Source organism: Ursus maritimus, unplaced genomic scaffold, assembly GCF_017311325.1.
Source record: "Ursus maritimus isolate PB19 unplaced genomic scaffold, ASM1731132v1 scaffold_19, whole genome shotgun sequence".
NCBI classification, from domain to species: Eukaryota; Metazoa; Chordata; class Mammalia; order Carnivora; family Ursidae; genus Ursus; species Ursus maritimus.
This window is the reverse complement of record NW_024424341.1, coordinates 1,889,846-1,902,254: the sequence shown is the minus strand read 5'-3', so window position 1 is coordinate 1,902,254 and position 12,409 is coordinate 1,889,846. Positions and strand designations below refer to the sequence as shown.

At 46.8% G+C, this 12,409-nt stretch overlaps 1 protein-coding gene across 4 annotated transcripts in view; it reads right to left on the bottom strand.

The window, feature by feature from the left end:
• LOC103673841 (kelch domain-containing protein 4) overlaps positions 1–12,409 on the bottom strand; it is a 48,218-nt gene that overhangs the window by 12,102 nt on the left and 23,707 nt on the right. For 3 of the 4 annotated variants that reach the window (XM_040633201.1, XM_040633203.1, XM_040633202.1), the window contains one exon: positions 178–270. In XM_040633201.1, coding sequence (XP_040489135.1) covers positions 178–270 — 93 coding nt within the window. Of the gene's footprint in view, positions 1–177; positions 271–3,255; positions 3,374–12,409 lie in introns of those variants that run through there. The other variant, XM_040633204.1, reaches the window with a different exon arrangement.

Below are 12,409 nucleotides of genomic sequence, written 5' to 3'. Positions count from 1 at the left end.
GGGCGGGGGGGGGGGGGGGGGGGGGGGGGGAGGCTGCCTCGGCTGCATCCGCAAAGCTGGCTCTGGTTTAGGGATGGGCGGCATCGTCCATGGCTACTCAGAATGGTTCTTCCCCCCAAAAGTCCGCTCCCTACTGTTCCAGGAAGCAAAGAAAGATGTCCTGCAACTGGTACCAACCTTGTACTCTCGTGGAAGCCACCAAAAAGGATTAGCTGTCTCTTCCAGGCTACCATCCGATGTCCGCTCCGACCTGAAGGGCCTCCTGTGGATCTGAGATGGGAAAAAAAGAGACCACTTTTTACACTGATTTCTGTTTCACAAGCACTTACTGAGCACCAGTTAATTGACCACAGATAACCCAGACCATCCCGAGTCTAGCTGGCTGCTATAAACGTGCAGAATTGAACAGGAGACAGTTTACATGACCTTGGAGTAAAGATCTCTGGGAGTGAGCAGGGCCTGAGAAATAGAAACTGGACTCCATTAAAACAGAAAACCTCAGCTCTTCAAAATAAACCATTACAGAATAAAACAGCAAGAGATGGAAGGCGGGGAGAGAGATTTCTGGAAACACTCATCTGACCAATGACTTGCACCCAGAATACATAAAAGAACTCTTGTATCTTAGGAGTAGAATAAATCCAAAAAAATTTTAGGCAAAAGATTTGAACAGAAGGCTAAAATAAAAACGGGAAAGAAAACACACACAAATGGCCAAAAAAGACAGCAAGAGATGGTCACCTCCCTCCATCATCCGTTGTTCGGTGAACAAGCTGAAAGCACAGTGTGCTCCCTACCATACGCCACTAGGGGCCAAAACCCAATGACAGGATCAAGTCCTCACGAAGCCATGAGCCGAGAGCTGGCTCCCTCACACGGCACGGGGGCAGGGGTGAGATGGCACGATCACCGCGGCCGTTCCTTCCACTGTGAAACGCACTTAGCACATGACCTGGCAACAGGATGCCAGATCCCTGCTCAGATATGAAAACACAAGGGCATACGACGACCTACATACACATATTGAGAGCAGCTTTATTCATAACTGCCAAACACCGGAAGCAGTCAAGAGACGTCTCGACGAGTGAACGAATAAAGTGCGGGGCATTCATACGATGGAATACTTGCCGGCAACCGACGGGGACCGTCTCCTGACACACACGACACAGACAGGTCTCAGAAACCTCACGTTCAACGAAGCAGACACCAGAAGAGCACGTGCTGTACGTTCCACTTGTAGGAGATTCTTAAAAAGACAGAAATCAATCTGTGGTGATGATAGTAGCTGCCTAGGGCCAAAGATGACAAGGGGACTCACAGCACGTGGGAAGAAGAGAACTTTCTAGAGAGACGCACACCTCTTCAGTCCTGAGTATGGCGGTGGTTAGACACGCCTGTGTAATAGCTGAAAATCCTAACAGTCCAGCTAAAGGGTAGTCATTTTACTGAATGGGATTTTATCTCATTAAAATGGATCTAAAAATACATGGCAATACATAACCAACAGAAGGACTTCTGAGTTCTGGTTTGGCGTACAAGGGACTTGAAGTCACCAGTCCGTTCCAACAAGTAAAAAGTTGAACAGACTGAAAGTCAACAACTCTTCTGGGATCACGCACGGGTCAAACTGCTGGCCCCCAAATTAAAGACAGGTGAGTACAGGAGTCACATCTCCAGAAGCAGAGGCTCACAGGCAGACACTGTGGGAACCCGTGCTGGACAGAAAACCTGAACTGGACAGACATGCTGCCAGAGGCGCAGTGCAGCCACACGCAGAGTGGGACACTGCAGGAGGACCTGGGCACAGGGCCCCCACCATACTGTGAGATCTACCCAGGGGCTCAAACGCATTCCCACAGTAAATACCGCAGGAAAACCCCCTCGCGCTTCTGGCAGGGGCAGGGGACGGCAGAAGGAAGTGTTCTGGAAAGCGCCTGAGCATTCTGTTCCTCTTGACACTCTGCTCCCTCACGGGAAACCAGCTAACCAGAGCCCACCGCGTGCTCGAGTCTATCAGAGCCAAACTGACCGGGGCAAGAGAAATGTCCAACCCCAGCTGCCTCCGGGCATGCTGGCCCACCCACGAAGGGGAGAAAGAAACAGAGGCACAGGCTCAATAAAGAGCTGAGACCTCCTCACGGGACGAGTGCGCCCCCCCTGCTCAACACACCTCACCTCCACACTCCTGAAGGCCGGTTGACGGCACATCCTCCTACCTGGTCCATCACGTCCTGCTAGTGAGGGGACACTTCGGAGGTGCGCAGAAAGCGAAAAAAAAACACCGTCTGAGGGTCCAGAGCAAGCACCAGAGCCAGACAGGCAAGGGTGCTGGAATTACGAGACCAGGGATTTAAAACAACTGTGAGGAATACACTAAGGGTTGCAATGGAAAAAGCAGACGGCATGCAAAAGACAGACAGGCAATGAAAGCGGTGAGCGGAAATCCTAAGAAAGAACCAGGAAGAAATACGAGAGCTCAAACCACTAACAGAAACACAGACTGACCAGAACGGCTCCGACGGGCTTCCAAGCAGGCCAGACGCGGCTAAGCATCCCAGAGCCGCAGAATACAGCAATGAAAAGCTCAAAAACCCAAAAGAGCGAACCAAGGAGAACCAAGACTGGGAAAAAACAAAAACAGAACTGAATATCCAAGGACTGTGGGACGATTAAGCTGAACGTGTAACAGACGCATAATGGGCTTGCCGGAAGGAGGAGACAAAGGAATAGAAGAAAAATATGAAACGGTGAGAATTTCCCCAAACTGAACTCACATCAAACCACAGATGCAGGACGGTCAGCGGACACCAAGTGGGCTCAATGCCAAGAAAGCATACCTAGGCCTGTCATTTTCAAATTACAAAAACCAAAGAAAAAGGAAAAACCCTGAAAGAAGCCATAGGAAAAACAATACCTTACCTACAGAGGAACGAAGAGGACACTGAAATCCAACTCTTGCTCAGAAACCGTGCCAGCAAGAAGAGAGTGGAAGGAAGCACTTATGCTGCCGGGAGAAAAACATCACCAAAACATCACTCTTGCTCTGCACAAGTACCCTTCAGAAATAAGGAGAAATAAGACTTTCTCCGACAAACCAAAATTCGTGGACTTGGTTGCCGATAGGCCTGCCTCACAAGAAACGCTCAACGGTCTCTGAGAGAAAGAGAAAGAGGTCTACATAAGGATCCACATAAAGGAAGGAAAAGAACTGAAGAAGGAACAAAGTCAAGGTAAAATAAAAACGTTTTTTCTTACTCTTAATCGAGCTGACAAACAATCTGTTCACACCGACAGCGGCAGCGACGCATCTGACCACGTGCTTCTACCCGCACCCACGTTCCTAAAGCTTGCTCCTGTGTCAGAGGAACAGAAGACAGCAACGCTACAAGGAACAAGGGAAGGAATTCAGATTATTTTGCTATTTCAATGCACTCATGCTACTTCACAAGTGGTACGTTGTTATCCGAAGGTGGACTTGGATTAGTTGTAAATGCACACAGCCAACCGTAGGGCAGCCAGCAAAACAGAAAAACGATGGTATAACTGACATGCTAAGAAAGGACAAAACTGGAATCCTACAACATGCTCAATTAAAACCACAAAAAAACACCAAAAAAAGTCAAAGACAAACAGAAGAACAAAGCACAAGAACAACAAAGAGAAAACAGTAACAAATATGGTAGATATTAATCCAGTGTATCAATAATCCCTTTGAACAATAATGGTCTAAATGCACATTTAAATGACAGAGATTGTCAGAGTGGATCAAAACACAAGACCCAGCTATGTGTTGTCTACAAGTAACCCACTTTAAACATAAGTACGCATGGAGATGAAACGTATACACGTGGAGAAGATAAACCATGCCGACAACTAATCAAAGAAAGGTAAGAGTAACTACATTTCAGAGAGAGCAGACTTCAAAGCAAAGAAAGTTACCAGGGAGTTAAACGGGCATCACGTAAGTACAAAGGGATAAACCATCCCAAAACACTTCTTAACACGTGCAAACCAACAACAGAATGTCAAACTGTGAGGCAAAAACTAACAGAACTGCAAGGGGAAACAGACCTACTGCTGTCACAGTTGGAAAAGTCAATGCCCCTCTCTCAAAAATGGATGGACACAGCAGCAGAAATCAACAAGGACAGAGCTGAACTCAACACCACCATCAATCAATGGGATATAACTGACATCCACAGACCACGTCATCCAACAATGGGCAGAATACATTCTTCTCAAGCTCACCTACGACATTCACCATGATAGACCACGTTCTGGGCCACAAAACACACCATAACGAATTGAAAAGAAATAATGCAATGTCTGCTTTTAGACCACAATAGGATTAAACTAGAAACCAATAACAGAACGATAGCTGGGAAATCCCCAAAGAGATTAAACAACACCCTTACAAATAACACGTGAGTAAAAGAAGAAACAGGAGAAATTTAAAAATATCTTGAACTGAATGAAAATGAAAACACAATTTATCAATTTGTGGGATGCAGTGCTTAGAAGGAAATGTGTAGGACTGAATGCACATATTAGAAAAGAAAAAAAGATCCAAAGTCAATAATCTAATTTTCCACCTTACGAAACTTGAAAATGAAGAGGAGACTAAACCCAAAGTAAGCAGAAGAAAAGAAATAATAAGAATGAGAGCAGAAATTCGTATTTTTGAAAACTCCGAAAAATTTTGAAATATTTGGAAAACAGAAAACAACAAAACCAAAAGCTGATTCTTTGAAAAGCTTGATAAAAATCAATAAGCCTCTAGCCAAGCTAAGAAAAAAAGAACACAAATTAAGATCAAAATTGAAAGTCGGGACATCACTACAGATCCTACGGAAATTAAAAAGATTTTTAAAAAGCAGTGCTATAAACAACTCTATGACCACAAATTTGATCATCTGGATAAAGTGGGCAAATTCCTTAAAAGACAGAATTTACCAAAATCCACAAGAAGTAGACAATCGGAATAGGCTTACATCTATTAAAGACATTGAATTAATAATTGATAATCTTCCAAAACAGAAAGCACCAGGCACAGAGGGGTTCACTGGTGAATTCTACCAAATATTTAAGGAAAAAATGATACCAAACCTCTATAATCTCTTTCAGAGCATAGCTTCTACCATCCATCCAGCACTACCCTAATACCAAAACCAAATAAAGACATTACAAAAAAAAGACTACAAACCAGTATCTCTCAGAAACACAGATGCAAAAATCCTCAATATTTACAAATCGAATCCAAAAAAGTATAAAAAGAATTACACACTACGACCAAGTGAGATTTATCCTGGGTATGCAAGGCTGGTTCCACATTCTAAAATCAATTAATATAACCCATCATATCAACAGACTAAGAAAGAAAAGTCACATGATCATACCAATAGATGCGGAAAAAGCATTTGTCAAAATCTAACACCCGTTCAGGATTAAACTCTCTCAGTAAACTAGGAATAGAAGGGAATTTTCTGAACCTGATAAAGATCTACAAAAACCTACAGCTAATGAGTACTCCATAATGAAAAACTGAAAGCTTTCCCAGTAAGATCGGGTACAGGGCAGGGATGTCCCCTCTCACCACTCCTTCCAACACTGTCACAGAAGTCCTTGCTAAGGCAGTAAGAGAGGAAAAGGAAATAAAAGGTATAAATATTGGGAAGGAAGATATAAAACGGTATTTGTTTGCAACTGACATGATCTATGTATAAAATCTGAAAGAACTGACCAAAAAACTCCTGGAACTAGTAAGTGATTATAGCAACGTTGTAGGCACAAAAGTCAATTGCTTTCCTACATACGAGCAATAAACAAGTGAAATTTGAAATTAAAAACAATACCATTTATATTAACACCCCCAACACGAAATACTCAGTATAAATCCTACAAAATGTACAAGATCTATTTGGGGGAAACTACAAGACTATGATGGACAAAATCAAAGAACTAAATAAATAGAGGGACATACTGTGTCAGAGGAATAGACGGAAATTCGGTATTGTCAAGATGTCAGTTCTTCCCAACTTGATCTATGGATTCAACGCAATCTCAACCACAATCCCAGCAAACTGTTTTAAGGGTATGGACAAATGGATTCTAAAGTTTATATAGGGAGGTAAAAGACCCCAAATAACCAACACAATATTGGAGAAAACAAAGTTGGAAGACTGACCGACCTGACTTCAAGACTTACTATAAAGTTAAGTAATCAAGACAGTGTGGTGTTGGTGAAAGAATAAACAAATTGTCCAATGGGATAAAACAGAAAGTCCAGGATTACACCCCCATGAATACAGTCAACTCATCTTTAGCAAACGAACAAGGGCAATACACAATGGAGCAAAGAATAAGCCTCTCCAACAAATGGTGCTAGAACTGGACATCCACATGTCAAAAAATGAACCTAGACACAGATCGTACAACTTTCACAAAAATGGATCACAGACCTAAATGTAAAACAACTGATAACTGGACTTCATTAATTTTTGAAACTTCTGCTCTGCACAAGACATTAACAGGAGAATTAGAAACCACAGACTGGGAGAAAATATTTGCAGAGGACACATCTGAGAAAGGATCAAAATCTATAAATAACTCTTAAAACTCAACAATAAGAAAACAAACAACCTGATTATAAAAGAGCTGACATATCTGGACACGCTTCCTAGATTCTTACAGATTACAAATCTCAACTCCTACATGAGAACCAACCTCTAGGTGCCTCTGCTTCCTGCATGCTGCCTTGGTGGCTCTGAAGGCCCAGCTCTCCCACCTACGGAATTCAGTCAAGTCCACCTCCAACAAAGACCTCAACAACTCCAGGCTGCAAAGGACAGCGATACCCTGAACCACGCAGTCCAGCACTTGTTTGTACAATGCATTCTTCTGTTTACGTCTCTGCATTATACAGAGCTTCCCCCAAAACTAGGTGCTATAAAAAAATACATCAACAGGGGCAGGTGGGTGGTGTAGTCACTGGAGGTCTGACTCTTGGTTTCAGCTCAGATCATGATCTCAGGGTCATGAGACAGAGCCCCATGTCAGGCTCCACACTCAGCGTGGAGTCTGCTTGAGACTCTCTTTCCCTCCCCCTCTGTCCCTCTTATGCTCACATGCTCTAATAAATAAATACATCTTAAAAAAAAAATCCACACACAGAATCTCAAAATGAAAAGGAAGTTCGAAGTGCCCCATGTTTCCTCTTCAGCAAATTCCAGATGAACAGCTCATCACACATCGCTGTGAGGACCCCCAGGGTCTTCCCTATTCCAATCCAGAACCAATTCCATTCTCCCCACCTTTCCCCAAATGCTTGATCACATGGTCTCTCTCCCCTAAGGCCCTCAGTTTATTAATGCCCCACTGAATGTGTCACTCAAAATCAACACCATACTTGTCAGTGGAAAGTCAGCCAAAAGTAACCGATACCTGTTCTCGGATGCCATATTCTGTTCATCCAACCTTTAAGCACTAGCCTTTGGGTAGCCTCACCATGTGCTGAAGCCAACCAGGATTACAAGTTATTAAATCCCTCCTCTTCCACTAGCAAGGGCAGCTTTTATAGTCAGCTCTCTCAATCTCATATTTGCATGCAACCTACAAGGGACACTTCTCCCACTTCAATTTCATCTTGTTGGATTTGGTCCACGAAGGTAATTTTGGATGCTGAATTTGTCAACCAATTTATTTGCTCTCCCTTCTAGCTTTGTATCACCCACAAATTTAGTAAGTATATTTTAAAATCCAAATTCATGATAAAAATACCACATGAACACAGCTCAGAAGGAGGGTCTGGGCCCACCATGATACCGGCACCCACAGATTCACGCGGTTGCTGGGCGCTGACCTCAACTGGCACCCCGCACAGTGGCAGCAGTGCTCTCAGCGCTGGTCACGCTCCACAGGCCGCAGGAGCCGTGTGGCCATCGTGTCCGCTCTGTGCCGGCTGCTGAGGCAATGGGCCACCCTTCACGGCGGCACATTACAGAGGCTGAATGAGAAGAAAGACACCATGCGTGCTGGCAACAAGTCGACTGCCTTCTGAGAAATATTCTGATAGAATACTTTAAAAGTACGATCTGGGGAACAAGTTTTCATTCAACACCTAAGCTAGTATGGAGCTTCCAATTCCACTTCAAAAAAAGTTACACAGGAGACCCGAATACTTCGTGAACCTGAAGTCCCACTGCCATCGCTCAGCGATGCCCTGCAGCCACGAGGCTAGAGGTTCAGGGCCTGCACTCAGCTTCCTGTCCACGAATCCCAGGGGTGCGTGTCCTCTGGTGAGGCAGGCACGAAACACTCAATTCACTTCTTCTGGCAGCAGCCAAGTGTCACTGTTTTGTAACCAAAAAGAGAAAATTTTTCTATAAAAAGACTCTATATACCCCTTTAGAAAAATAAAGCCAACCAAAAAAGCCTGTTTATATCTGAATCTCCAAAAGGCACTTTTCAATTGCCGTCACTCCTAAATATGGAGTCTTAGAAAATTAACAAGTCCTACTCAGCCAGATCTATATGTGGAACAGAAATACATGTGTAATGTTGTGGGAGTGAGTGCTTTTAAGTGCATCTGAGCTATGTGCAGGATGGCATTCCTAGGGCAAGCTGCCACTTAGCATCACCCAGGCCCCTCTATCGGCCACCGCGGTGACATTTACAGGAAACATACCAGCACCAACTAACGCCATGGCTCTGGGCACAGACAGTGTTAAACAGCTGGTATGAAATGATTCCCTGCGCCACTTTAGAGTTTATACCTTACAAAATGATATGCTCTAGTACCATGCCAGGCAGCCCAAGACATCCGGTGAGCAAAGGAACCACTTCTCTCCCAAATCGCTGAGATTCAGGGTCACACAGGTAGACCCAACAAGGAACAGTGTAGTGGCTCACCCTCAGAACAGAAAAGGTCCCTGCTCCAAGAATGGCTACAACAGGGCCTGAGCAGGAAGCATGTACAAGGACATCTTCCTTGGGGCGCCTGGGTGGCTCAGTTGTTGAGCGTCTGCCTTCGGCTCAGGGCGTGATCCCGGAGTCCTGGGATCGAGCCCCACATCAGGCTTCTCCACTGGGAGCCTGCTTCTTCTTCTCCCACTCCCCCTTCCTATGTTCCCTCTCTCGCTGGCTGTCTCTGTCAAATAAATAAATAAGATCTTTAAAAAAAAAAAAATCTCCCTTTCCATTTCAAACAATGTACCTTGGAATTCAGCCCCACTTTCCCAAGGATCAACAGATTCTGGGCTTAGTAAGTGTAAGGTATTCAATCACACCGTACAGAATAATTAGAAGCAGTCTCTAGAACTCAGGAGTCCTAACAGACTGTATCCTCGTTTGATTTTTATTTTAACTATTACTATTAATGATAAAACTACTATTTGTGGGGAAAAAAAAACTATTTGTGGGTGTTCATCTTATGTTAAGCATGCTCGTTTATGGGCTCTCATTCCTAACAACCAGATGGGCAGATACAATCTTTAATCCCATTCCAGAGATGAGAACGTCAAGACCTAGCAGTCAAGAAACACACGAGGCTGGCAATGGCAGAACCAGAACTGAAAGGAGACAGTCTGCCCTAGAACTCACGTGTGCAACCACCGATTACGACACTAAACCACCCCAAGCAAAGTCAGAGGTCTGAGCACTAAAGGATCTGTGTGTCAATAAACCTGACCACTTACCCTAACAGTTTCGACGTCTCACACCTTCTGCATTCCCCCACCTTCTGTGTGTTGGACCCCCCTCCTCGCCCAAGCACGTCGAAAGTGGTGGTCAGTCAGGAGGGCAGGAGCAGGGGGTCTACCCACACTCCTGCTTCCACCTCCCCAGGGGCTGGGCTCCACACACAGCTGTGAAGGAGGCCACAGAGCACTCAGACCACAAGCCCGAAAGCTCACTGCAGACCTTGGAGAGCAGGGAACATGTATGTTTACTTCCACGTGCGTTTCAGGTCCCAAAATTCACACACTTTAAAATTACGTGGCATGGGCCTCACAACCGGACAAGTCATTCTGACTCCCTCTGCTAATGGTCCTTCTTTCCCAGGATGCCCGTGGGTCTCAGATGCCAGCACAAACATGCAACACTAAGTAGGTTTCACTGAGGACCAAACGTTCGTGCCTTTCTCAAATCAAGAGAAGATGTGCGCACACACACGTTTCTGTGAATTTCTTCATTCAACCATTTTTACTGCTCATCTACTAAGTTCTCTGAGGCACAAAAGTGTTTTAGTTGTACGTGAATGTTCCTGGCAGCATTACTCACAAGATGGGAAAGTACAAACAGCCCAAATGTCCATCAATGAAAGAATGGATGAACAAAATGTGGCCCACCCATACGATGGAATATTATTTGGCCACAAAAAAGCACTAAATACTGACACTGGACCTTACACGTCATGCGAACGAAGGCCACTCACAGCAGCACAGAAGCTGCAGGGCTGTAGCGCTGGAAACAGCTGCAAGAGGCCGACGCACGGACAGAACGCAGATGAGGCGCGGCCCAGGGGAAGGAGGAAGGTGGCGGGCCGTAATGGAGTGGAGCGTCACTTGGGGGCGAAGGAAACGCTCGAAGTGAGCCGGCGGGGAAGGTGGCACAACTCTGTGAACTGTACGCCATGAAACGGTGATTTCCTGGCATGTGAATGACATCTGAAAATGCGGAGCTCTGTAAGTGGCCCGGCCTCCTTCTGGGTCTTCGAGTCACAGGTAACAGCTGGGGTGGCCCCAGATTCAGAAATAAATGGAGGAAAGGTGCCAAAATCCCTGTCTCCTCGGTGGGCCCAGCATGGCGGAGGAAGGCATGAGAGCGCCTGAGCGGTCTGTGTTGTCGCCGCGGCCACTCCCCTCCCACAGGCCCCTGCTCTGATGTCACAGAGAAGTCCCCTCGGCGTAGGCAGTGCCAGTGGGAGATGGGGTGCGGGAAGGAGTTGGGAGCCGCCCTGGCATGCCCCCATCCCCCACAGCACCCCCCGCCCAGCTCCACAAACTCCTGTGTCACAGCCTGGCAGTGTGACGTGGCCTCTTGCTGTCTCCGAATGCCCTGCCTGCTGTCCCCACTGGTTTGGCCTGCCCACCACAGGTGTGACCCATTTCCTTCATGTTTACCTGATGAGACCCTCATGGGGGTGGGGGGTCCGAGGACAGACCTTTGCAAATACCACATGGGATACACTAGCTGTCACGGGCTGCATGTTTGTGGCTACCCCCGCCCAATTCCTATGTTGAACCCTAACCCCGGATGCAACGGTTTAGCAGGTGGCCTTTGGGAGGTGAGATGGGCTGGACGAGGTCCTGGGCGGGGGCCCCAAGACGGGATCCGCATCCACACCGGAAGAGGAAGACGACTCTGTTCAGGAGTGGAGCGGCTGTGCAGGCACCTGGGGAAGACAGGAACTGAAGGAAATCTCCGAACAGCTGTGAAAGCTGGTCAGACGCCCTCACCGTGAGGCAGCCAGCTAACACGGACACCCAAGCTTTGGCCCTCTTGACGTCAGCAACCCTGTGATCTTTCCTCTCATGTCAAATAGTTACGATTTCAAGTCGACGTCTCTTGCCAGAAACAAGAACGTGAGTTAGTGAAGACAAGAAAAGACTGCTGAGAGTGCACTTGGTGTTAAACACGCGACAGAAGCACGGCCAGGGATGGCGCACAGCCAGCACGGCCGGGCATGGCAGCCGGAACTCGCCCACAGGGCTGCTAGCTGAGTAACCAGCACCCCCCGCGTGCACAGCCGTTTGCCAGCGGGTGCCAGAGCTGAACGTGCACAAACCTCACGACCCCGTGGCCTTATTCTGCTCAGACACACACGTGTGCTCACCGTCAGATGTGTCCAGGAGTGTTGAGAGCAGCGCCCCTTTGCAATAACCTGACCCTGGGGCCTCTCCACCGCCCGCCAACCAGCAGACGCATGGTCCTGGCTCCGCGGGCGAGCACCAGAGAGCCCCAAATGAGCCAACCAGTACCCCGGCAACACAGACAAGTCTCATGAAAACAACGCTCGGTGAGCACCGCCAGGAGAAACAAGGCTGCATTTATAAGGGTGTTCAAAACCAACCTAACCGGAGCTTGCAGTGGGTGTGGGGGAGCGACTGTAAGGGGCACAGGGGGGTTTCAGGAGTGGCGATAAAGCTCTTTTCTGGATCTGAGCACAGAGGTGTGGCTGCTTTTATAAAATTCATCAAGCTGCATAGGACTATGCAAATTCATCAAAGTTTAGTTTTTAAAATAGCACTTTCACAAAAACCAAACTGGCATTTGGTCCCTTTGCAGCCATCAGCACCACATGGGGAGGCCGTCCTCCAGGTAGACGGTGGCTGTAGAGGTGCGCCCCAGCAGGCCCAGGTGCTGGGGCTGCACCTGGTCCTCGTCACACCCACACGGGTACCGACGGCACTCA